This window comes from Salvelinus fontinalis, chromosome 2, assembly GCF_029448725.1.
Source record: "Salvelinus fontinalis isolate EN_2023a chromosome 2, ASM2944872v1, whole genome shotgun sequence".
Taxonomy (NCBI): Eukaryota; Metazoa; Chordata; class Actinopteri; order Salmoniformes; family Salmonidae; genus Salvelinus; species Salvelinus fontinalis.
In genome coordinates, this window is record NC_074666.1 from 79,157,410 (window position 1) to 79,182,763 (window position 25,354).

Sequence of the window (25,354 nt, forward strand, 5' to 3'; positions counted from 1 at the left end):
GTTCTTCATCTGGATTGGATGAGCATCAACAGGAGCACAGTACAGATGTAGGATCTTAATTTGAGCCAGTTTTCTACAGCAGGAATATTATCTTGCTTCAACAGAATATGCAAAGTATTATGTGGATTATAATTAATTGACTTTTTTGTAGGGGTTGATACATTTTTTGTAAGGGCAAATCAGGTCTGACATTTTAAAGTGGAAATTACAAACTTTAGAAGCCTTTTTAAACATTGAATATACTACAAGTTTACATGTCCTACTGTGCAACAAAAGAGTGATCAAATGAAGATCCTACATCTGTAGTGTAAAGTTATTCTTGTCTTTTTCATTTATATTAATTAGTCTAGATTGATTTTTAAAAATTATGACAACAATCACTTTATTAGTCATTAACGTACACAACCCAACCCGTTTGCTATTACACTTAACTACAGATGTGCTATCTTAATTTGATCACCAGCGTAGGTGTGTGCGGTGTTTTAGAAATAGATATGCAATTGCCTAGATACACTGCAACTCACATTGGCATCAGGATTGCTCGGTGGAAGAAATAATGAGAGCTTTAGATTGTCTCTCTCATTTCCTCTCATACAGTAGCTGTCTTCGAGGGGCTGATCTCTCAAGTGCATCTTAAATATTTGCAGGGTTGTCAAGTGGAATTCAATGACGACTTGTCAAGTGATTAGGACCTCATCGAAGTCATTTTCTCCAACCATTTACTTTTACAAACATTTGAATATCTTTCATGTGAATTTAAAGAGAGATTTGCTGCAGGCGGAGTGCTAACCTCCAGCTCCACTTCTCCACTGTGTGTCTGATGAAACTCATTGGCTTCACCCCAAATGGCACCCTATTCCATGTACAGTGCACTACTTTGGGCCCTGCTCAAAAGTAGTGCACGATAAAGGGAATCGCGTGCCATTTGGGACTCAGCCATTGCACTTGACCTCTGGCTTCTCCAATACCACACACTTTGTAATTGTTCATTGTCCTCAGACAGAAACACATAACATATGGAAAGTATGCACATAACTGCTATTGATTTCGACCTAAGGTTTTGCCCAGGGTGCATAATACAGTATCAACACTTACTACAACCACCTTTCACAGTATTAACAGGCTTCCTCTCTTGTTTCCAATCAATGTATTCCTTTTTTCGCTGTACTTTCTTAAGTCCTTATCGAACACAACGCGATCTTGGCCGTGTTTGTGTGGGATGTTGTATGGATTGTCCCTGTCTGCAAGAGAGGTCAACTGAAGTTGAGATTAGAAAGTGGAAGAGCCAGGCGAGTTTTCTCACTCTTCTCTTGATCTGAAGACTTGTTATCTCATTCTGCCGTTGGGTTAACTACTGAATTTTTACAGGAGTGGGGAGTTAAACACTTAGCATTTCACATCAGACTGTGAGGTTATTACACTGCACTGAACAAAAATATAAATGCAACATGTAAAGTGTTTTTTTACCTTTATTTAACTAGGCAAGTCAGTTAAGAACAAATTCTTATTTACAATGATGGCCTACCTCCTGCGGGGATGGGGGCTGGGATTTAAAATATAAAATAAAAATATAGGACAAAACACACATCACAACACTATTTTTTATTTTTTATTTTATTTAACTAGGCAAGTCAGTTAAGAACAAATGCTTATTTACAATGTCGGCCTACACCAGCCAAACCCAGACTACGCTGGGCCAATTGTGCGCCGCCCTACGGGACCCCCAATCATGGCCAGTTGTGATACAGCCTGGATTCAAACCAGGGTGTCTGTTGTGATGACTTGAGCACTGCACTTCAGTGCCTTAGACCTCTGCGCCACTCGGGAGCCACTACATAAAGAGAGACCTAAGACCTTTTCATGTTGTGTTGCTACAGCATGGTAGCAACACAACATGAAAACAACATGGTAGCAACACAACATGGTACAAACATTATTGGGCACAGACAACAGCACAAAGAGCAAGAAGGTAGAGACAACAATACATCATGCAAAGCAGCCACAACTGTCAGTAAGAGTGTCCATGATTGAGTCTTTGAATGAAGAGATGGAGATAAAACGGTCCAGTTTGAGTGTTGGTTGCAGCTCGTTCCAGTCGCTAGCTGCAGGGAACTGAAAAGACGTGTGACCCATGGATGTGTGTGCTTTGGGGACCTTTAACAGAATGTGACTGGCAGAACGGGTGTTGTATGTAGAGGATTTATTTGCATCCCTGTTAGTGGGCATTTCTCCTTTGCCAAGATAATCCATCCTCCTGACAGGTGTGGCATATCAAGAAGCTGATTAAACAGCATGATCATTACACAGGTGCACCTTGTACAGGGGACAATAAAAGGCCACTCTAAAATGTGCAGTTTTGTCACACAACACAATACCACTGATGTCCAACCGGCCTCACAACTGCAGACCCTGTGTAACCATGCCCAGGACCTCCACATCCGGCTTCTTCACCAGCGGGATCACCTGAGACCAGCCACCCAGACTGCTGATGAAACTGTGGGTTAGCACAACTGAAGACATTCTGCAAAAACTGTGAGAAACTGTCTCAGGGAAGCTCATCTGCCTGCTTGTCATCCTCACCAGGGTCTTGACCTGACTGCAGTTCGGCATCGTAACTGACTTCAGATCCTGAGGCCCATTGTCATGCCATTCATCCGCCGCCATCACCTCATGTTTCAGCATGATAATGCACAGCACTATGCCGAAAGGATCTGTACAAAATTCAAGGAAGCTGAAAATGCGCCAGTTATTCCATGGAATGTATACACACCAGTTATGTCACCCACTGAGCATGTTTGGGATGCCCTGGATTGACATGTACGACAGCGTGTCCATATCCCCCCAATATCCAGCAACTTTGCACAGCCATTGAAGAGGAGTGGGACAGCATTCCACAGGCCACAATAAACAGCCTGATCAACTCTATGTGAAGGAGATGTGTCATGCTGCATGAGGCAAATGGTGGTCACACCAGATAGTGACTGGTTTTCTGATCCACTTCCCTAACCTTTTTTTTAAGGTATCTGTGACCAACAGATGCATATCTGTATTCCCAGTCATGTAAAATCCATAGATTAGAGCGTAATTTATTTATTTCAACTGACAGATTTTCTTATATGAACTGTAACTCAGTAAAATATTTGAAATTGTCGCATTTTAGGTTTATATTTTTGTTGAGTGTAGATTCCACTAGACTAACAGTCATTTAAATGCTTTCTTTTACCTGAAATGTTCTTGATCGTACATACAGTTGAAGTGGGAAGTTTACATACACTTATGTTGGAGTCATTAAAACTCGTTTTTCAACCACTCCACAAATGTCTTGTTAACAAACTATAGTTTTGGCAAGTCGGTTAGGACATCTACTTTGTGCATGACACAAGTCATGTTTCCAACAATTGTTTGCAGACAGATTATTTCACTTATAATTCACTGTATCACAATTCCAGTGGGTCAGAAGTTTACATACACTATGTTGACTGTGCCTTTAAACAGCTTGGGAAATTCCAGAAAATTATGTCATGGCTTTAGAAGCTTCTGATAAGCTAATTGACATCATTTATGTCAATTGGATGTGAACCTGTGGATGTATTTCAAGGCCTACCTTCAAACTCAGTGCCTCTTTGCTTGACATCATGGGAATATCAAAAGAAATCAGCCAAGACCTCAGAAAAGAAATTGTAGACCTCCACAAGTCTGGTTCATCCTTGGGAGCAATTTCCAAACACCTGAAGGGACCACGTTCATCTGTACAAACAATAGTATGCAAGTATAAACACCATGGGACCACGCAGCTGTCATACCGCTGAGGTAGGAGATGCGTTCTGTCTCCTAGAGATTAACGTACTTTGGTGCAAAAAGTGCAAATCAATCCCAGAACAACAGCAAAGGACCTTGTGAAGAGGCTGGAGGAAACAGGTACAAAAGTATCTATATCCACAGTAAAACGAGTCCTATATTGACATAACCTGAAAGGCCGCTCAGCAAGGAAGAAGCCACTGCTCCAAAACCGCCATAAAAAAGCCAGACTACGATGTGCAACTGCACATGGGGACAAAGATCGTACTTTTTGGAGAAACGTCCTCTGGTCTGATGAAACAAAAATAGAACGGTTTGGCCATAATGAACATCATTATGTTTTTTTTTATTTATTTAACCTTTATTTAACCAGGTAGGCAAATTGAGAACACGTTCTCATTTACAATTGCGACCTGGCCAAGATAAAGCAAAGCAGTTCGACACATACAACAACACATAGTTACACATGGAGTAAAAACAAACATATAGTCAATAATACAGTGAAAAAAATAAGTCTACAGTATATACAATGTGAGCAAGTGAGGTGAGATAAGGGGGGTGAAGGCAAACAGATATATGTATAAATAAATAAAAATATAAAAAGGCCATGGAGGCGAAGTGAGTACAACACAGCAAGTAAAATAAAAACTAAAAAAAACACTGGAATGGTTGGTTTGCATTGGAAGAAAGTGCAAAGTAGAGACAGAAATAATGGGGTGCAAAGGAGCAAAATAAATTAATAAATAAATACAGTAGGTAAAGAGGTAGTTGTTTGGGCTAAATTGTAGATGGGTTATGTACAGGTGCAGTAATCTATGAGCTGCTCTGACAGCTGGTGCTTAAAGCTAGTGAGGGAGATAGGTGTTTCCAGTTTCAGAGATTTTTGTAGTTCGTTCCAGTCATTGGCAGCAGAGAACTGGAAGGAGAGGCGTCCAAAGGAAGAATTGGTTTTGGGGGTGACTAGAGAGATATACCTGCTGGAGCGCGTGCTACGGGTAGGTGCTGCTATGGTGACCAGCGAGCTGAGATAAGGGGGGACTTTACCTAGCAGGGTCTTGTAGATGACCTGGAACCAATGGGTTTGGCGACGAGTATGAAGCGAGGGCCAGCCAACGAGAGTGTACAGGTCGCAGTGGTGGGTAGTATATGGGGCTTTGGTGACAAAACGGATGGCACTGTGATAGACTGCATCCAATTTATTGAGTAGGGTTTTGGAGGCTATTTTGTAAATGACATCACCGAAGTCGAGGATTGGTAGGATGGTCAGTTTTACAAGGGTATGTTTGGCAGCATGAGTAAAGGATGCTTTGTTGCGGAATAGGAAGCCAATTCTAGATTTGACTTTGGATTGGAGATGTTTGATGTGGGTCTGGAAGGAGAGTTTACAGTCTAACCAGACACCTAGGTATTTGTAGTTGTCCACATATTCTAAGTCAGAGCCGTCCAAAGTAGTGATGTTGGACAGGCGGGCCGGAGCAGGCAGCGATCGGTTGAAGAGCATGCATTTGGTTTTACTTGTATTTAAGAGCAGTTGGAGGCCACGGAAGGAGAGTTGTATGGCATTGAAGCTCGCCTGGAGGGTTGTTAACACAGTGTCAAAAGAAGGGCCAGAAGTATACAGAATAGTGTCGTCTGCGTAGAGGTGGATCAGAGAATCACCAGCAGCAAGAGCGACATCATTGATGTAAACAGAGAAGAGAGTCGGTCCAAGAATTGAACCCTGTGGCACCCCCATAGAGACTGCCAGAGGCCCGGACAACAGACCCTCCGATTTGACACACTGAACTCTATCAGAGAAGTAGTTGGTGAACCAGGCGAGGCAATCATTAGAGAAACCAAGGCTGTCGAGTCTGCCAATGAGGATGTGGTGATTGACAGAGTCAAAAGCCTTGGCCAGGTCAATGAATACGGCTGCACAGTATTGTTTCCTATCGATGGCGGTTACGATATCGTTTAGGACCTTGAGCGTGGCTGAGGTGCACCCATGACCAGCTCTGAAACCAGATTGCATAGCGGAGAAGGTGTGGTGTGATTCGAAATGGTCGGTAATCTGTTTGTTGACTTGGCTTTCGAAGACCTTAGAAAGGCAGGGTAGGATAGATATAGGTCTGTAGCAGTTAGGGTCAAGGGTGTCCCCCCCTTTGAAGAGGGGGATAACCGCAGCTGCTTTCCAATCTTTGGGTATCTCAGACGACACGAAAGAGAGGTTGAAGAGGCTAGTAATAGGGGTGGCAACAATTTCAGCAGATAGTTTTAGAAAGAAAGGGTCCAGATTATCTAGCCCGGCTGATTTGTAAGGGTCCAGATTTTGCAGCTCATTAAGAACATCAGCTGACTGTATTTGGGAGAAAGAGAAATGGGGAAGGCTTGGGCGAGTAGCAGAGGGGAGGGCAGTGCTGTTGTCCCGGGTAGGGGTAGCCAGGTGGAAAGCATGGCCAGCCGTAGAAAAATGCTTATTGAAATTCTCAATTATAGTGGATTTGTCGGTGGTGACAGTGTTTCCTATCTTCAGGGCGGTTGGAAGCTGGGAGGAGGTGTTCTTATTCTCCATGGACTTTACGGTGTCCCAGAACTTTTTTGAATTTGTGTTGCAGGAAGCAAATTTCTGCTTGAAAAAGCTAGCCTTGGCTGTTCTAACTGCCTGTGTATATTGGTTTCTGGCTTCCCTGAAAAGTTGCATATCACGGGGGCTGTTCGATGCTAATGCAGAACGCCATAGGATGTTTTTCTGTTGGTTAAGGGCAGTCAGGTCAGGAGAGAACCAAGGGCTATATCTGTTCCTGGTTCTAAATTTCTTGAATGGGGCATGCTTATTCAAGATGGTGAGGAAGGCATTTTTAAAAAATGACCAGGCATCCTCTACTGACGGGATGAGATCAATATCCTTCCAGGATACCCCGGCCAGGTCAATTAGGAAGGCCTGCTCGCTGAAGTGTTTCAGGGAGCGTTTGACAGTGATGAGTGGAGGTCGTTTGACCGCTGACCCATTACGGATGCAGGCAATGAGGCAGTGATCGCTGAGATCTTGGTTAAAAACAGCAGAGGTGTATTTGGAGGGCAAGTTTGTTAGGATGATATCTATGAGGGTACCCGTGTTTACGGAATTAGGGTGGTACCTGGTAGGTTCATTAATAATTTGTGTGAGATTGAGGGCATCAAGCTTAGATTGTAGGGTGGCTGGGGTGTTGAGCATGTTCAAATTTAGGTCACCTAGCAGCACGAGCTCTGAAGATAGATGGGGGGCAATCAGTTCACATATAGTGTCCAGAGCACAGCTGGGGGCAGAGGGTGGTCTATAGCAGGCGGCAACGGTGAGAGACTTGTTTTTAGAGAGGTGGATTTTTAAAAGTAGAAGTTCAAATTGTTTGGGAACAGACCTGGATAGTATAACAGAACTCTGCAGGCAGTCTTTGCAGTAGATTGCAACACCGCCCCCTTTGGCCGTTCTATCTTGTCTGAAAATATTGTAATTGGGGATAAAAATGTCTGAATTTTTGGTGGTCTTTCTAAGCCAGGATTCAGACACGGCTAAAACATCCGGGTTGGTAGAGTGTGCTAAAGCAGTGAACAGAACAAACTTAGGGAGGAGGCTCCTAATGTTAACATGCATGAAGCCAAGGCTATTACGGTTACAGAAGTCATCAAAAGAGAGCGCCTGGGGAATAGGAGTGGAGCCAGGTACTGCAGGGCCTGGATTCACCTCTACATCACCAGAGGAACAGAGGAGAAGTAGGATAATGGTACGGCTAAAAGCTATGAGAATTGGTCGCCTAGAGCTACCAGAGCAGAGAGTAAAAGGAAGTTTCTGGGGGCGATAAAATAGTTTAAAGGAATAATGTACAGACAAAGGTATGGTAGGATGTGAATACAGTGGAGGTAAACCTAGGTATTGAGTGATGATGAGAGAGATCTTGTCTCTAGAAACATCATTGAAACCAGGTGATGTCATCGCATATGTGGGTGGTGGAACTGCAGGGTTGGATATGGTATAGAGAGCAGGGCTAGAATCTCTACAGTGAAATAAGCCAATAAACACTAACCAGAACAGCAATGGACAAGGCATATTTACATTAAGGAGAGGCAAGCTTAATCGAGTGATAAATAAGGGTCCAGTGAGTAGAGGTTGGTTGGGGTCGTGGCGATCCAGACAGCTGGCCGGGTATATGGCTATCGGTAGCAGCATAGGATGGAGGTCTGTTTGTAGATACCTCGTGCGTTTCCGTCGGTAGGTTCCGTGTAGTGGGGTTTTGTTCAGATAGCAGCCGATAAGACAGCTAACGATTAGCGGGCCTCAGATGAGCGTTCAGGTAACGCCGGGACGGAGGTGCCGGTTGGATAAATCCCTCGGGCAGATAACGTCGGCAGTCAGTCGTGAAGGCCCGGTGGGGTTCCGTATCTGCAGCAGCAACAAAGAAGCGGGTCCGGATGGTGATGGAACTCCTCAGCTGGCTAGCTCCAGCATGATTTGAGTTAGCTCCGGGGTCGACGTAAGCCAATAGTCACACGGTATGCAGCTAGCTAGCTGCGAAATCAAGGTGCAAGTGTCCAGAGGCTGCGGTTGGAATCCGGGGAAACTGAGAGAAAAAAAGTCCCGGAATGCTCCGGTCCGAGTCGCGTTGCACAAAAGTGCCGGTAGATTATCGAGCTAGAGGAATAGCTGATGACCGCAAAAACGTGGGCAGCTGAAACACCAACGCTAGCCAGCAAACCGGCTAATTTCGGGGCAGCTACAGATTAGCTTCTGGCTAGCTATCGGAGTAGCTTCTGGATTAGCTTTCAGGCTAGCTTCTGAATTAGCCCCTGGCTATCTTCCACGATGGATTTTCAGATTGAGGTAAATAGTACTTATTGTAATTGGTGAAGCGGGTTGCAGGAAAGCTTTTGCAGGAAAGCTTTTGTAGTTGAGTTCTTGGATAATAAAATAAATAAAAGATATGTGAAGAAAAGGTGTAAATATATATATATACAGGACACGACACGACAACACGGAAAAATACGTCTGAACTGCTAAGCCACCTTGGTGCTTTTGAAGGAAAAAGTTTGGAGGAAAAAGGGGGACGCTTGCAAGCTGAAGAACACCAACCGTGAAGCACGGGGGTTGCAGCATCATGTTGTGTGGGTGCTTTGCTGCAGGAGGGACTGGTGCACTTCACAAAATAGATGGCATCATGAGGAGGAAAATGATGTGTATATATTGAAGGAACATCTCAAGACATCAGTCAGGAAGTTAAAGCTTGGTTGCAAATGGGTCTTCCAAATGGACAATGACCCCAAGCATACTTCCAAAGTTGTGGCAAAATGGCTTAAGGACAACAAAGTCAAGGTATTGGAGTGGCCATCACAAAGCCCTGACCTTTATCCTATAGAAAATATGTGGGCAGAACTGAAAAAGTGTGTGCGAGCAAGGAGGCCTAGAAACCTGACTCAGTTACACCAGCTCTGTCAGGAGGAATGGGCCAAAATTCACACAACTTATTGTGGGAAGCTTGTGGAAGGCTACCTGAGACAATTTAAAGGCAATGCTACCAAATACTAATTGAGTGTATGTAAACTTCAGACCCACTGGGAATGTGATGAAAGAAATAAAAGCTGAAATAAATAATTCTCTCTACTATTATTCTGACAGTTCACATTCTTAAAATAAAGTGGTGATCCTAACTGACCTAAAATTGATTTTTTACTCGGATTAAATGTCAGGAATTGTGAAAAACTGAGTTTAAATGTATTTGGCTAAGGTGTATGTAAACTTCCAACTTCAACTGTACCAGGAGTCATGTAGAGCTATCTAAGCATCAAAGCATTAAGATGGGTTGTTTATATGTACTAAACAAAGGGAAACACTAGCCTTTGTAATTCATAATGTGCTATGAAAGTAGCCAGGTAGATCTTAGGTGAAGGTTTTGCTTATATAACAGGATTAAGTTGAAATTGTTCTGAGGGATATTATAGAATATCCCCAGGCAGCTCATTGTCTCACCTTTAAAACGATGAAAGTGAATGTTCACTTCCTCCCTGTCACCTACTTCAATTGACTATTCAATTGACTATTTCCAGCATCCCACCACTACCAAATCTGTTCCAAAGTATTCCCACGCAGAGTGTACAAAAATTGCTCTTTCCATGAAATACACTGACCAGGTGAATCCAGGTGAAAGATATGATCCCTTATTGAAGTTACCTGTTAAATCCACTTCAATCAGTGTAGATGAAGGGGAGGAGACCGGTTAAAGAATGATTTTTAAGACTTGAGACAATTGAGATATGGATTGTGTATGTGGACCTTTCAGAGGGTGAATGGTCAAGACAAAATATTTAAGTGCCTTAGAACGGGGTACGGTAGTAGGTGCCAGGCGCACCAGTTTGTGTCAAGAAATACAGCGCTGCTGGGTTTTTCATGCTCAACAGTTTCCTGTGTGCATCAAGAATGGTCCACCACCCAAAGGACATCCGGCCAACTTGACACAACTGTGGGAAGCATTGGAGTCAACATGGGCCAGTATCCCTGTGTAACGCTTTCGACACCTTGTGGAGTCCATGCCCTGACGAATTGAGGCTGTTCTGAGGGCAAAAGTGGGTGCAACTCAATATTAGGAAGGTGTTCCTAATGCTCTGTACACTCAGTGTATGTGATCGTATACAGCCTCATAGTGATTGAGTTAACATTGATACACACACTCATGACTCCATCCTGACTCCCATCTGAAGCGTTGGATACTGTAGGAGAGTAGAGATTAGCCACGGCCTTCATTTGGAACCATGAAAGAGAAGTCCTTGACTTTGATTTCTCTCTCATCTTTTCACAGACGAGCCAGGACAAATTTCTCCACCTCTTTCTCTCTATAACGCTCCATCCCTTTCTCACTCCATGCTCTTTCTCCCCGTTCTCTCATGCTGCTATATCTTTCTCCTTCTGTTCTCCTTCTGTTTTCCCTTTCTCTCTCTGTCTCTTCGATTTGATTCTGATTCTCCATTGAGTTGTTTACATTCTGGTTCCTCATTGAGTTGTTTAGATTCTAATTCCCTATTGAGTTGTTTAGATTCTGATTCTCCATTGAGTTGTTTAGATTCTGATTCCCCATTGATTTGTTTAGATTCTGATTCTCCATTGAGTTATTTAGATTTTCCCTTCAGAATGCCGCCAAACTTCATTGGATTCACAGCTAATGAACGTGAATCATTACCTTTGGTGTTCAGAGGATCCTCGGGAGTAATACCCCTCTCCCCGCTCTCCTTCTCTCTCTCTCTGTATCCTCTCTCCCTCTTACAACCTGCCATCATCATCTCAGATATCCGCCATGTTAGAAAAAAGAGGAGAGTGGAACTTCAAACAGAACCTAACACATGTTGTAGTTCTAAGGGCCCTTCTCTCTCTGCTCTGTCTTATTAATTCAGCACTCTCAGGCTTCTCAACTGCTGTGAGGCCTCCCGAACACAACATGAGGTTGTTTATTCAACAACAGGTCAGACAGCGGGTATGATCCACACTGGAGTGGAAAATACTCCTCCGATGCCTTTTTAGTGTTTCTTGGTGATAATACACATTGACTTGTGCATACGTGTGTGTGGAAACTTGACCATGAAACACCCCTGTTTACATGAATGTCCAAATTATCAATGTTACTCATCAAATGCAACATGGAACAGCAGGCATATTTCTAGAAGGAGGACAGTGTAGTGTCAAACTTGCTGCCTGATCAAACACAAGTGGCTGGATCAGATAGGCTACAGAATGGCAGATTGGCTGGGTAGTGGGGGTGGGGGTCCGGACCTGTGGTGTATGGCAATTGGCAAACCCTCTGGCTGTGTGGGAGGTGTGTGAGAGGTGGCGGGAGGTATGTGTGTGAGGTGTGGAGGGAGGGAGGTGTGTGAGGGGTGGCGGGAGGGAGGTGTGTGAGGGGTAGAGGGAGCTGTTTGGAGGGAGGGAGGTGTGTGAGGGGTGGCAGGAGGGAGGTGTGTGAGGGGTAGAGGGAGGTGTGTGGAGGGAGGGAAGTGTGTGAGGGGTAGAGGGAGGTGTGTGAGGGGTGGAGGGAGAGAGGGAATGTAATGTCTGTGATGGAATAGCAGGAACAAGGTTGACCCCGGGCTATGTGGGAGACGTGAACCCCTGGCAGCAGGGGCCCACACAAGATTAGATGTGACTGTTCTTATTTGATTTCATACACACATTCGTGGACACACACACATACACACTATCTCTGTCTTGCTCTCTCTCTCTTTCTCTCTCTCACACACTCTCAGCCCGTTTTCTTCCTCTGCAACAACTGATTCTCTTATTCCCCTCTACTCCGTGATTTCTCATTTCAGCCGGAGATGGAATCACAGCTGACACGCCCTGAGAGGAAGGCAAATGAAATACCACAGTCATTTTTTCGGAAGTCCCACCCAAATACATTACCTGTGGAAACGATGGTGATAAGAATGATGGCGGTACTGATGATGATTATTTCAATCTAACCTTCAGGGGTCATCACACTTTCTATCTGTCCATCTCATTCAGATCAAATCTGGTGATGGGGATTTGTTGTGTTCGTGATGGACTGTACAGTAAACTCACATAGCAGTGTGTGTTGATGCTCACATAACCCCTGCCCTCCGTTCTCTCCCGTCTAAATTAGTATTTCAAAAAGAATATACATTTTCCTCATAATGTACATGACACCACCATGATTACCCATCCATCCAACACGCCCCCATCTACATCGACGGGGCCGCAGTGGAGAGGGTCAAAAGCTTCAAGTTCCTCAGCGTGCACATCACTGAGGACCTGAAATAGTTCTTCCACGCGACAGTGTGGTGAAGAAGGCGCAACAGCACCTCTTCTACCTCAGGAGGCTAAAGAAACTCAACTTGGCCCCTAAGACCCTTACAGACTTCTACAGATGCACCATCGAGAGTATTCTGTTGGACTGTATCACCTCCTGGTACGGCAACTGCACCACCCACAACCACAGGGCTCTCCAGAGGGTGGTGCGGTCACACTGTCTGACCTCCAGGACATCTACAACACCTGGTGTCACAGGAAGGCCAAGAAGATCATCAAGGACCTCGCCCCCCGAACCATGGCCTGTTCACTCCGCCACCGTCTAGAAGGCAGAGGCAGTACAGGTGCATCAAAGTTGGCACAAGAGACTGAAAAACAGCTTCTATCGCCAAGCCATCAGACTGTTAAACAGTCATCACTAGCCAACCTCCACCCAGTACCCTGCCCTGAACCTTAGATACAGTCACTAGTCCGCTACCACCCGGCACTCTGCCCTGCACCTCAGAGAATGCTCCCCAATGTACATAGTCATTGAACATTGGTCACTTTAATAATGTTTACATACTGTTTTACCCAATTCATATGTATATACTATATTCTAGTCAAGGCTCATCCTATATTACACCTTTTCTATTCATATACTGTACATACTGTCTATACACACCATTTATAAATATATATATGACCCCTGCTTATATATTTATATAGACAGTATGGATATTCATTTTATTTAATTGTATTAACTTTTTGGATTATGTGTGTATTGTTATTGTATTGCTAGATATTACTGTACTGTTGGAGCTAGAAACAGAAGTATTTCGCTGCACCTGCAAATCTGTCTACGCAACCAATAAACGTTGATTTGGTTACTACATTATTCCACAGGTAGAGTAGAATAACAAAAAGTGAACCGTCATATGTCTCCACCCAGAACAGACACAAGACATGCTGTTTTGGTGATTCAGTACTGGGACTTGCTTCCCGTCCTACAAGGCAGCCACACACACACACAGCACCTGTTTGATTTCCTGTTCCACACGTTACCCCGTCCCCATCCCAGACGTCACGGTGCGTTTCCTTTCTGAGTGCAGGTAGCTGTGTGATGGATGGCTGCTGGGTGATGCCGTGGTGGGCTTTGTGTTCTCTGTCACAGCCGTCCCTTTAAAGAAGCTGGCAAACCCTGGGTGCCGTGCTCCCAATGCTCAGTCTTCCACTGCTTTCACTGTTCCAGTCCAGCAGCCTGATTGAAGCTGCTGCCTGTCAAACATGGAGGAGGATGGGCGGCTTGATTGAATGCACAGCAATATGGCTGCCGGATGAGAAGACTGCGGAGAGAAAGTTATTGATTTGAATAAAGCCTATTTTCCTACAAACTCTCGGTGTGTGTGTGTGTGTGTGTGTGTGTGTGTGTGTGTGTGTGTGTGTGTGTGTGTGTGTGTGTGTGTGTGTGTGTGTGTGTGTGTGTGTGTGTGTGTGTGTGTGTGTGTGTGTGTGTGTGTAACTGTTAATCTCCCTGTGTGTGTCTATGTTTTCCCCCACAGAGGAGACAGCGTTCGAGGCGGGAGTACGGGTGCAGATTCACAGCCAGGCAGAGCCCCCGTTTGTCCACGAGCTGGGCTTTGGCGTTGCCCCGGGCTTTCAGACCTTTGTTGCCACTCAGGAGCAGAGGGTAGGTGCCCTTTGACCTAAGTTATTACTGTACACACTGAATAGGTCTGCTGCAATCTTACCTGACACTTTTCACTTTTAGATTTCAATTTCAACCTCCTCCTGACTGGAGCTTACCTCTCCGAGATGAAAAATGTGCACTTCTGATAAAGAACATTCTATTCAGGTGTGTGGGGGGTGTGTGTGTGCGCATATACAGTTGAGGCAGGAAGATTACAATACATGGATGCCAGTTGTGATACAAACCTTATCAAAACATAAAGGCCTATGGGCTAGGCTACACGAGGTGTGATACAAACCTTATCAAAACATAAAGGCCTATGGGCTAGGCTACACGAGGTGTGATACAAAACTTATCAAAACATAAAGGCCTATGGGGTAGGCTACACGAGGTGTGCGACTAGGATTAAAAAAGTAGCTAAAAAAAGGCATTTTCTCTTCCCTTACACTGGGCATCATTCACAAGTGATATTATATAATTCACAAGTGATAGGCTAACCCTTGAATGAGTAGGTATTCTTAAACTTGCCAAGAGTGTGCAAATCTGTCAGCAAGGCAAAGGGTGGCTATTTGAAGAATCTCAAATCCCAAATATATTTTGATTTGCTTAACACTTTTTTGGTTACAACATGATTCCAAATGTGTTATTTCATAGTGTTGATGTCTTCAATATTATTCTACAATAAAAAAAATAGTTCAAATAGAGAAAAACCCTTGAATGAGTAGGTGTTGTAAAACGTTTGAACGGTAGTGTGTATGTGTGAAATTTGTTTTGATTTAGAATGGACCAATATCATTCCCTTCTCTCTCTCGAAACTGTGGTTCATTTTCATGCCAGCCAGGTAGGCTATACTCCTGTTGTAAAGATAAGCAATGTGCTTCATATTAGGAAAGTTGAGAAGTAAATATAGTAGGCCTAGCTTATAGATCCTCCTCTTTTTAATAGAGGCCATCACCCTGCTTTCTCGTGGAATTGCATAGCCCATAGAAATGTTGACCAACATGAACTCACGGGCTCTCATGAAGTGTTTGATTAGATTTTCGATAACATTTGCATTGATGTCAGAGTGATTAGAGGGACAATAGAGTGCTGAGTACCAGGCAGTTAGTAAGTTTTGTAGGCTACTAATGACCATCAGCAGCATCAGAGCTTGGAGAAACCTAATTACCGTGGAATTTGACTGCCTTCATGACTCGTGACCAATGGTGTGGCACTAATACGGTCACCACAACAGCCCTAGGTCTGACCTCTTATCTCTGCCCACTCCCTGACTGGGAGTATCTCTCTTTATCACTCTGTCTTTCTCTCTGTCTCTCTCTGTCTCTCTCTCTCCCGTCTTCTCTCCCACTCTCCTTCTCTGACCCTGGAGATGTTTTTATCTAAGTTGCCACAGGGAGTTGGCTGGATTTCCCTTGTCTTAGCTGACAGATTCATGTCACTATTCATCTATTTTTCCTCATACTTCAAATCGCTTATGTCTCCAGCATTTACATGAGATGCCTGTTCTGCAATTAAAATCAAATCAAATCAAAATAACATTTTATTTGTCACATGCGCCGAATACAACCGGTGTAGACCTTACAGTGAAATGCTTACCTACAAGCCCTTAATCAACATAGCAGTTTTAAGAAAATACCTACAAAAAAGTAAGAGATAACAATAACAAATCATTAAAGAGCAGCAGTAAATTACCGGGGTACCGGTACAGAGTCAATGTGCGGGGGCACCGGTGTCGAGGTAATTGAGGTAATATGTACATGTTGGTAGTGTTATTAAAGTGACTATGCACAGATAATAACAGAGAGTAGCAGCGATGTAAAAGAGGGGGGCAATGCAAATAGTCTGGGTAGCCATTTGAGTATATGTTCAGGAGTCTTATGGCTTGGGGGTAGAAGCTGTTTAGAAGCCTCTTGGTCCTAGAGTTGGCGCTCCGGTACCGCTTGCAAGTGCGGTAGCAGAGAGAACAGTCTATGACTAAGGTGGCTGGAGTCTTTGACAACTTTTAGGGCCTTCCTCTAACACTGCCTGGTATAGAGGTCCTGGATGGCAGGAAGCTTGGCCCCGGTGATGTACTGAGCCGTACGCACTACCCTCTGTAGTGCCTTGAGGTCGGAGGCCAAGCAGTTGCCATACCAGGCAGTGATGCAACCCGTCAGGATGCTCTCGATGGTGCAGCTGTAAAACCTTTTGAAGATCTGAGGACCCATGCCAAATCTTTTCAATCTCCTGAGGGGGAATAGGTTTTGTCGTACCCTCTTCACGACTGTCTTGGTGTGCTTGGACCATGTTAGTTTGTTGGTTTTGTGGATGCCAAGGAACTTGAAGCTCTCACCCTGCTCTACTACAGCCCCGTCGATGAGAATGGAGGCGTGCTCGGTCCTCCTTTTCCTGTAGTCCACAACCATGGACTGATAAAGCAGAAAACCTATACAGTACCTTTAGAAAGTATTCCCATCCCTTGACTTTTTCCACATTTTGTTGTGTTACAGCCTGAATTTAAAATGGATTCATATTGAGATTTTTGGTCACTGGCCAACACACAATACCTCATAATTTCAAAGTGGAATTATGTTTTTTGAAATTTGTACAAATTAATTGAAAATGAAAAGCTGAAATGTCGAGTCAATGAGTATTCAACCCCTTTGTTATGGTATGCCTAAATGATCTCAGGAGTTTTACAGTTGTGACTTAAATCTGCTTGAAAATCTATGGAAACACCTGAAAATAGTTGTCTATATGATCAACAACCAAAATGACAGAGCTTGGAGAATTTTGAAAAGAATAGTGGAGAAATGTTGCACAATTGAGGTGTGGAAAGCTCTTAAAAACTTACCCAGAAAGACTCACAGCTGTAATCGCTGCCAAAGGTGCTTCTACAAAGTATTGACTCAGGGGTGTGAATACTTATGTAAATTGATATTTCTGCATCCCATTTTCAATACATTTGCAAAAATGTAAAAAAAAAAAAAACGTTTTCATTTTGTCACTATGGGATATTGTGTGTAGATGAGTGAGAGAGAAAAATCTATTGAATCCATTTTGAATTCAGGCTGTAACACAACACAGTGTGGAATAAGTCAACGGGTATGAATACTTTCTGAAGGCACTGTACATATAAAGAAGAAACTGTACAATAAACGTATAATAAACTGTATACTCCCATCATTTAAAAAAGGGAATGAAGAAGGAAGATTCAAAACATGTTCAGTCATTTCCAGAAGTTTGAAAAACAACACACGTCCTGAAGAAGATGAGAGGAAAAAGAAGAACAAGTATGCCAGCGATAAGCATACAGAGAAGGTCTACTGTACAGCGGAAGGCAGGCAGGCAGGCAAGCAGGCAGGCAGGCAGGCAGGCAGGCATGCAGGGGACTCTGGAGGCCTCCAATCATGGTGTGGCCAGGCAGGCCCCCTGGGCCGTAGAGCTCCCAGCAGTCTCAGCTCCAGCTCAGCTCTGTCTGTGTGACTGGCTCTGTGTGACTGACTGGCACAACATCATCATCCTTCATCCTCCCCATTGCACCAGCACAGTGGGAAACGCAGTAGATTTAGACACCAGCTAATTAACTCCACTTTGCACTTTGAATTCAAAGATTCCCCAGACTTCCTACTGTGGCTTGGCCCTTGTGTTCCTGCAGCGTGGCACAACTTTAGTTCCTGACAGAGCCAACCTGAGGACATCTTGTGAGACGCCATGTGATGACCATGCTTATAATCAGGCTGAATATAGCCGATATGTCTTCATGATTAGCAGTACTGTGGGGACTTTGTAAAAGTACAATGGCTGCCTGTGGTCATTGGTGTGCGATTGTAATCAGATCCAACCAGACAGCTCAATAGTGAGGCGGAGCTGAAGTCATGCACTCAAATGAACTCGTATTATTACTTCCAGATAAAAGCCACTTCATCAAAAAAATAAGTGCACAGAAGCCAAAGTACACAGCCACTATAGGCACTTAATAATGCATGAACACAGACACACACACACACACACACACACTAGATTGCCTGTGTTCTTTGATAACCCTCTGTATTTTGTCATTATTTTAAGTATAGGGGAGTTTCAAATATTAAAGTGTTCTTTGCTATGCTTTCCACAGAAGTCACAAGGGCATTCCCGTGTCTGTAAATTACAGTTCCATTACAGACACTGAGCCTCTCTTCTGGATGGGTCTCAGTAATGTATTTTTGGTCTTGGCAACCTAGTGTCCATGGGAGAGGGATGAACTGATATACTATACTGTACTGTTTCGTTAATAAAACTCCACTCACAGCTCCGATTTTCAACAAAATCCCCAAAGTTAGCAAATCCATGTAGAGCTCCCAAAGCCTAATTCCAAATCTTGAGTCAACAACTTTAATTATGCCCCTTGTTGATTCAACTGTTGCATTTTAGTTTTGATCAGTTTCTAATATGCTTTCTAATTGCTGATGTGCTGATGTAGTATATTGCCAGCAGCATACCACCCTGCATACCACTGCTGGCTTGCTTCTGAAGCTAAGCAGGGTTGGTCCTGGTCAGTCCCTGGATGGGAGACCAGATGCTGCTGGAAGTGGTGTTGGAGGGCCAGTAGGAGGCACTCTTTCCTCTGGTCTAAAAAATATCCCAATGCCCCAGGGCAGTGATTGGGGACACTGCCCTGTGTAGGGTGCCGTCTTTCGGATGGGACGTTAAAACGGGTGTCCTGACTCTCTGAGGTCATTAAAGATCCCATGGCACTTATCGTAAGAGTAGGGGTGTTAACCCCGGTGTCCTGGCTAAATTCCCAATCTGGCCCTCAAACCATCATGGTCACCTAATAATCCCCAGTTTACAATTGGCTCATTCATCCCCCTCCTCTCTCCTGCAACTATTCCCCAGGTCGTTGCTGCAAATGAGAACGTGTTCTCAGTCTACTTACCTGGTAAAATTATGGTAAAATAAAAATTAAAAATAAATAAATGTGCATCCCAATGGCAGAGTGTGTGGTCATTGATGAATAATGTGTGGAGAGGGGCAGAGAGGGTCCTGGCCGTCATTGGAGTGTATTTAATCAGGTCATCAGATCACCCCATAGTGGGCGCAGACATCTATCTACTCTGATGATTAGATATTTGATTACAGCAGGATAATAGTGTTATACATCAGCCAGAGCCCACTCCAATTAGGACATGAGGAAAGATTAGCAGAGGTATGAAGGTGATGGGAAAGGTGGTGGACTGACTGCCGCTGAGGAGCACCTGCCTCTCATCTTAATGAAATCGACAGTGCTGGGAAAGTCTATCTTCCTAGAAGTGATGAACAGCTGGCCTTTAGGGACTTTTTAATTGTGACTGGAGACCTATAGGAGCGTGGCCAGACCTACAATATGTGAGTGAGGCCAGGGCTAGTTTGAAATGTTTTGATTTGTTTGCTTCAATAGTCGTGTTTCAATCGAGCTGTAGTGGAGCAGATTGAGAGCTTCAAGTTCCTCGGTGTCCACATCAACAACAAACTAGAATAGTCCAAACACACCAAGACAGTCGTGGGTCCTGAGATCCTCAAAGGGTTTTACAGCTGCAACATCGAGAGCATCCTGACTGGTTGCATCACTGCCTGGTATGGCAACTGCTCGGCCTCTGACCGCAAGGCACTACAGAGGGTAGTGCGTACGGCCCAGTACATCACTGGGGCTAAGGTGTCTGCCATCCAGGACCTCTACACCAGGCGGTGTCAGAGGAAGGCCCTAAAAGTTGTCAAAGAACCCAGCCACCCCAGTCATAGTTCTCTCTACTACCGCATGGCAAGCAGTACTGAAGTACCAAGTCTAGGACAAAAAGGCTTCTCAACAGTTTTACTCCCAACCCATAAGACTCCTGAACAGTTAATCAAATGGGCTACCCTGACTATTTGCATTGTGTGCCCCCCCAACCCCCCCCCCAAACCCTCTTTTTACGCTGCTGCTACTCTCTGTTTATCATATATGCATAGTCACTTTAACTATACATTCATGTACATATTACCTCAATTGACCCGACCAACCAGTGCTCCCGCACGTTGGCTAACCGAGCTATCTGCATTGTGTCCCACCACCCACCACCCGCCAACCTCTCTTTTACGCTACTGCTACTCTCTGTTCATCATATATGCATAGTCACTTTAACAATATCTACATGTATACATACTACCTCAATCAGCCTGACTAACACGTGTCTGTATGTAGCCTCGCTACTTTTACAGCCTCGCTACTGTATATAGCCTGTCTTTTTACTGTTGTTTTATTTCTTTACTTACCTATTGTTCACCTAACACCTTTTTTGCACTATTGGTTAGAGCCTGTAAGTAAGCATTTCACTGTAAGGTCTACACCTGTTGTATTCGGCGCACGTGACAAATAAACTTTGATTTGATTTGAAAATCAACTTCTCGCTTGCTGATATCGAGGGAATTCTGTGTTCAAGTTAACAACAGCAAACTAATCTGGATGCATGGATACAGTATCAGTCTCTGATTGGAGGGATTCTTCTCCAATGTTATCTGTGCTAACAGACATTCCACAGCCAAATCTGACCTGGCAGGATGAGGATTATTTTGATCCAAGAACTGGTATTTGGCTGAGGAAACTGCATCTCCCACAATGCAGGGGGCGCTGGGTGATGGATGCTGAACGGAGAGTAGCGGAGCGGCTGGAGAGGGCCGCCTGCGTGCAGGGCAGATGGGCGCTCACACAGCTCCTACTGGTGTCCCTCTCGCCTAGTCTGCTGTTCCCGTCTCCAGAGCCATGGGGATGGGGTGGGGGCGAAAGGGGGGAAACATTTGGAGCTTTTGTGTTCTTGGAACCTGTTTTCACAGCGAGAGACTGTATCTGTGAATGTGTCCCACTCAGACCAGTCTGTTGGCCAGACCTTCCATTTGTTCCTCTGTCATCTAGCCTGCTGTGTTCTAGAGGGCCTTTTGGAACCTCTCTCTGATGGCTCTAAATCACAATAACACCATGACATCTCCTATGTGTCTATGGGAGTTTTAGACTTCAGTGTTTTTCCCTGTCACTCTCTCTCTGTCTCTCTGCTCAATCCCCACACTGTGTCTCTCCGGTGTTGTAGCTGACCTACCTGCCTCCTCCATGGGGAGAGTGTGAGTCCAAGGCCCTAGACTCTGGCTTCTTCCAGGCCTATAGTGTGACAGCTTGCAGGATCGACTGTGAGACACGCTACATCGTGGAAAACTGTAACTGCAGGATGGTGCACATGCCCGGTAAGAGCACACACTTTCTTTCCCCTTTTCACACTAAACAAAACATGTGGATAGAGTCTGTAATATAGCATTGTCTGAGCCATGTGCAAAAGAAAAACAATTGTTTGGGCTATGTGCCATGGTTTTTCATCAAGGACTATTTGAAGACATAGAACAGGGTGAGGAAAGTTTGATAAAGGAGTTACAGTAGTTGTTGTGGTTGATAAAGTCATCTAAAGTCTGTGGTGGGTTTGAAAAGGTCAAAGAGCTGTAAGGTGTAATGTCAAGATTTGTGTTGGTGTATTAAAGCTTTCTGCTCCAAGGCTTGTCTATCACCTTGCTCCACACAAAGCTCTATTTCTCTCTCACACTCTCTTTAGGTGTGGTAGATGTTTGCATGTTGCGAGTCTCCTTGACTGCTTCCACAGTAGGGTTGCAAAGGGAGGGTATATTCCTGGAAACGTTCACAGTTTACCATTAAACTATCAGAATGTTGGTGTCTTTCAAGGATTTTGTGTAATCTGTCATAAAACATCTATTGTCCCCTGTGGGTACTCTAGATGATCCCAGGTCAATCAATCAATCAAGTTTATTTTATATAGCCCTTCGTACATCAGCTAATATCTCGAAGTGCTGTACAGAGACCCAGCCTAAAACCCCAAACAGCTAGAATGCAGGTGTAGAAGCACGGTGGCTAGGAAAAACTCCCTAGAAAGGCCAAAACCTAGGAAGAAACCTAGAGAGGAACCAGGCTATGAGGGGTGGCCAGTCCTCTTCTGGCTGTGCCGGGTGGAGATTATAACAGAACTATGCCAAGATGTTCAAAAATGTTCATAAGTGACAAGCATGGTCAAATAATAATCATGAATAATATTCAGTTGGCTTTTCATAGCCGATCATTAAGAGTTGAAAAACAACAGGTCTGGGACAGGTGGCGGTTCTATAACCGCAGGCAGAACAGCTGAAACCGGAACCGCAGCAAGGCCAGGCGGACTGGGGACAGCAAGGAGCCACCACGCCCGGCAGTCCCGACGTATGGTCCCAGGTCCTCCGAGAGAAAGAAAGAGAGAAGGAGAAAATTAGAGAGAGCCAAGATTTTCAAAATGTTCATAGATGACAAGCATGGTCAAATAATAATCAGGAATAAATCTGTTGGCTTTTCATAGCCGATCATTAAGAGTTGAAAACAGCAGGTCTGGGACAGGTAGGGGTTCCGTAACCGCAGGCAGAACCGTTGAAACTGGAATAGCAGCAAGGCCAGGCGGACTGGGGGCAGCAGGGAGTCGTCATGCCCGGTAGTCCTGGCGTATGGTCCTAGGGCTCAGGTTCTCAGAGAGAGAAAGAAAGAGAGAACGAGAGAATTAGAGAAAGCATACTTAAATTCACACAGGACACTGGATAAGACAGGAGAAGTACTCCAGGTATAACCAACTGACCCTAGCCCCCCGACACAAACTACTGCAGCATATATACTGGAGGCTGAGACAGGAGCGGTCAGGAGACGCTGTGGCCCCATCCGAAGATACCCCCGGACAGGGCCAAATAGGAAGGATATAACCCCACCCACTTTACCAAAGCACAGCCCCCGCACCACTGGAGGGATATCTTCAACCACCAACTTATAATCCTGAGACAAGGCCGAGTATAGCCAACAAAGATCTCCACCACAGCACAAACCAAGGGGGGGCGCCAACCCAGACAGGAAGATCACGTCAGTAACTCAACCCACTCAAGTGACGCTCCCCTCCCAGGGACGGGATGAAAGAGCACCAGTAAGCCAGTGACTCAGCCCCTGTAACAGGGTTAGAGGCAGAGAATCCCAGTGGAGAGAGGGGAACCGGCCAGGCAGAGACAGCAAGGGCGGTTCGTTGCTCCAGAGCCTTTCCGTTCACCTTCACACTCCTGGGCCAGACTACACTCAATCATATGACCTACTGAAGAGATAAGTCTTCAGTAAAGACTTAAAGGTTGAGACCGAGTCTGCGTCTCTCACATGGGTAGGCAGACTGGTGTTGTCTAAAGTGTTGTCTATGGCCCTCTGTGTGGCCGTTTCACATGCAGAATACATCACATCATTAAATAAGATAATTTTAAAATATCAACAAAAACAAATAAATATGACAAAGCTGTAAAACAATATCATAAATATAAACCATCAACTTAGGGAATACCATTGGTGTTTAATATGAGAGTTTCATCATAATAACCTTTATCATTTTTTTACACACTTTAATTTATTTGACTATGTCAATATGTATTTGTTGCCAATGTTTTGGTGTCAAGTTGGTGGCAGTTGTGAAGAAAAGTCAATAGTTGGAAGAGTTGCAGAGTTAATTGAAAAGTAAATTTTCATTAATTAGGCTATTTTCTCTTGACCCATATGGTCTAGCTACTAGAAACTCATGAACAATATGAACACAGATGTATGTTATTCAAGTATAAATTACCAAAGTTCCGATAGATTGCCATAGCTTTTCTGTTAAGTACTCCAAATTACTGAAGATTCCGGTAACTTTATTAAATCACTGATAGCTTTGTAACCATATTCCACAGAATCTGAGCTGTTTACAGTTTGAGAAAAACAAACTCATAAGTCATTCAGAGGTACTACATTTCATAAATATATCTAGCAGAAAAGCTGAATCTGAACTTTCCTCCCCTTCCTTCTGTGCTCCTTCTGTCCTTCTAGGTGATTCTCCATTCTGTACCCCTGAACAGTACAAAGACTGTGCCGAGCCTGCCCTTGGTAAGTCCACAATATGAATGCACACAAACGCACACACTTACATGTCTTTTTGTCGAAGGTACTACGCAGCGCACAGACCCCCTCGCGCATTCAACATCGTCAAGTTTCTTTGTAGGCCTATTTGTCAGGAAAACTGTGAAGCCAGCTGTATCGCCTATTGCCTGTTTCTGTTTCTGAGTTTTAAATTATATAATGTGAAAAAAAATTGTGTCTGTTTGCTGCTTTTCATTAAATCATGCATAGCTGTTCTTTACATGGCCTAAAATACATTTATTCATATGGGCATAAAATGATCTATAGGCTATAGCAGTGATCACCAACCGGTTGATCACGATCAACTGGTCGACCTCCAAGGCATTTCTAGTCGATCACCAAACATTTCGGTAAAAAACCCAACAATAAAGCTTTCCGTTCCTATTTTTTTTATTTGTTTCGCACTGTTGATGGTAGATGCAGTTGATTCAGCAGCCCTAGCTCCGGGAAGGCAAAGTGTCCCCATTTTTAATCATTTCATGATTCTGAAGGTAGAACTCCACCTACCCAGCAGGCCCAGAGAGCAAATCAAGTGCACCTATAAGCCTGTTTTTATGAGTAAGTACATTACATGTTTAAGTTGTTATCCAGCACTGTCAACACTTTGTTCAACATTTTTATGAGCCATAAAATGTACGTTCTCCCTACTTCCACTCACGCTATAACCAGCACTGCATCTGCCATAGATGAGCATAGCAAAGTGTTCCGATAAGCTTGCCTTGTTATTATTAGCGGCTTGTGTCTTATTTAATATATTAATATTATAATATTAATATTATATATTTAATATATTATATTTCACTTTCTCTGGTCATAGGAGTAACAACATGAATTGGTGCATGAGGCATAAATAATGCAGTGTGAATTGAGTTTTTCCATCAGCTAAGGGAGGGAGAGCGGAGGGACGGTATTGTTGAGTCGAATATATAATATATATTATACTCGCTCAGCTGTGCCTCAAAAGTAATACAACAATTGATCCTGTACCAGTGTGATCATATACCATTTATAAATATATATAATTTCAAAATTGGCAGGGCAATTCAAGCATAGCATAGTGATAATGTATTGGGCCTATAGCCTACAGCACAAACCTCATTTCTACAGAACAGTTTTAATTGGTTAATGTTGCATAGGCTTAAGTTTTTTAAGTCAT

At 44.0% G+C, this 25,354-nt stretch overlaps 1 protein-coding gene across 1 annotated transcript in view; it reads left to right on the forward strand.

Annotated features, from left to right (window-relative positions):
- Positions 1-25,354, forward strand: part of LOC129827847 (acid-sensing ion channel 2-like) — a 177,870-nt gene that overhangs the window by 136,604 nt on the left and 15,912 nt on the right. The window contains exons 3-5 of the mRNA XM_055889079.1: positions 14,101-14,228; positions 21,290-21,440; positions 24,109-24,165. Coding sequence (XP_055745054.1) covers positions 14,101-14,228; positions 21,290-21,440; positions 24,109-24,165 — 336 coding nt within the window. The remainder of the gene's footprint in view (positions 1-14,100; positions 14,229-21,289; positions 21,441-24,108; positions 24,166-25,354) is intronic.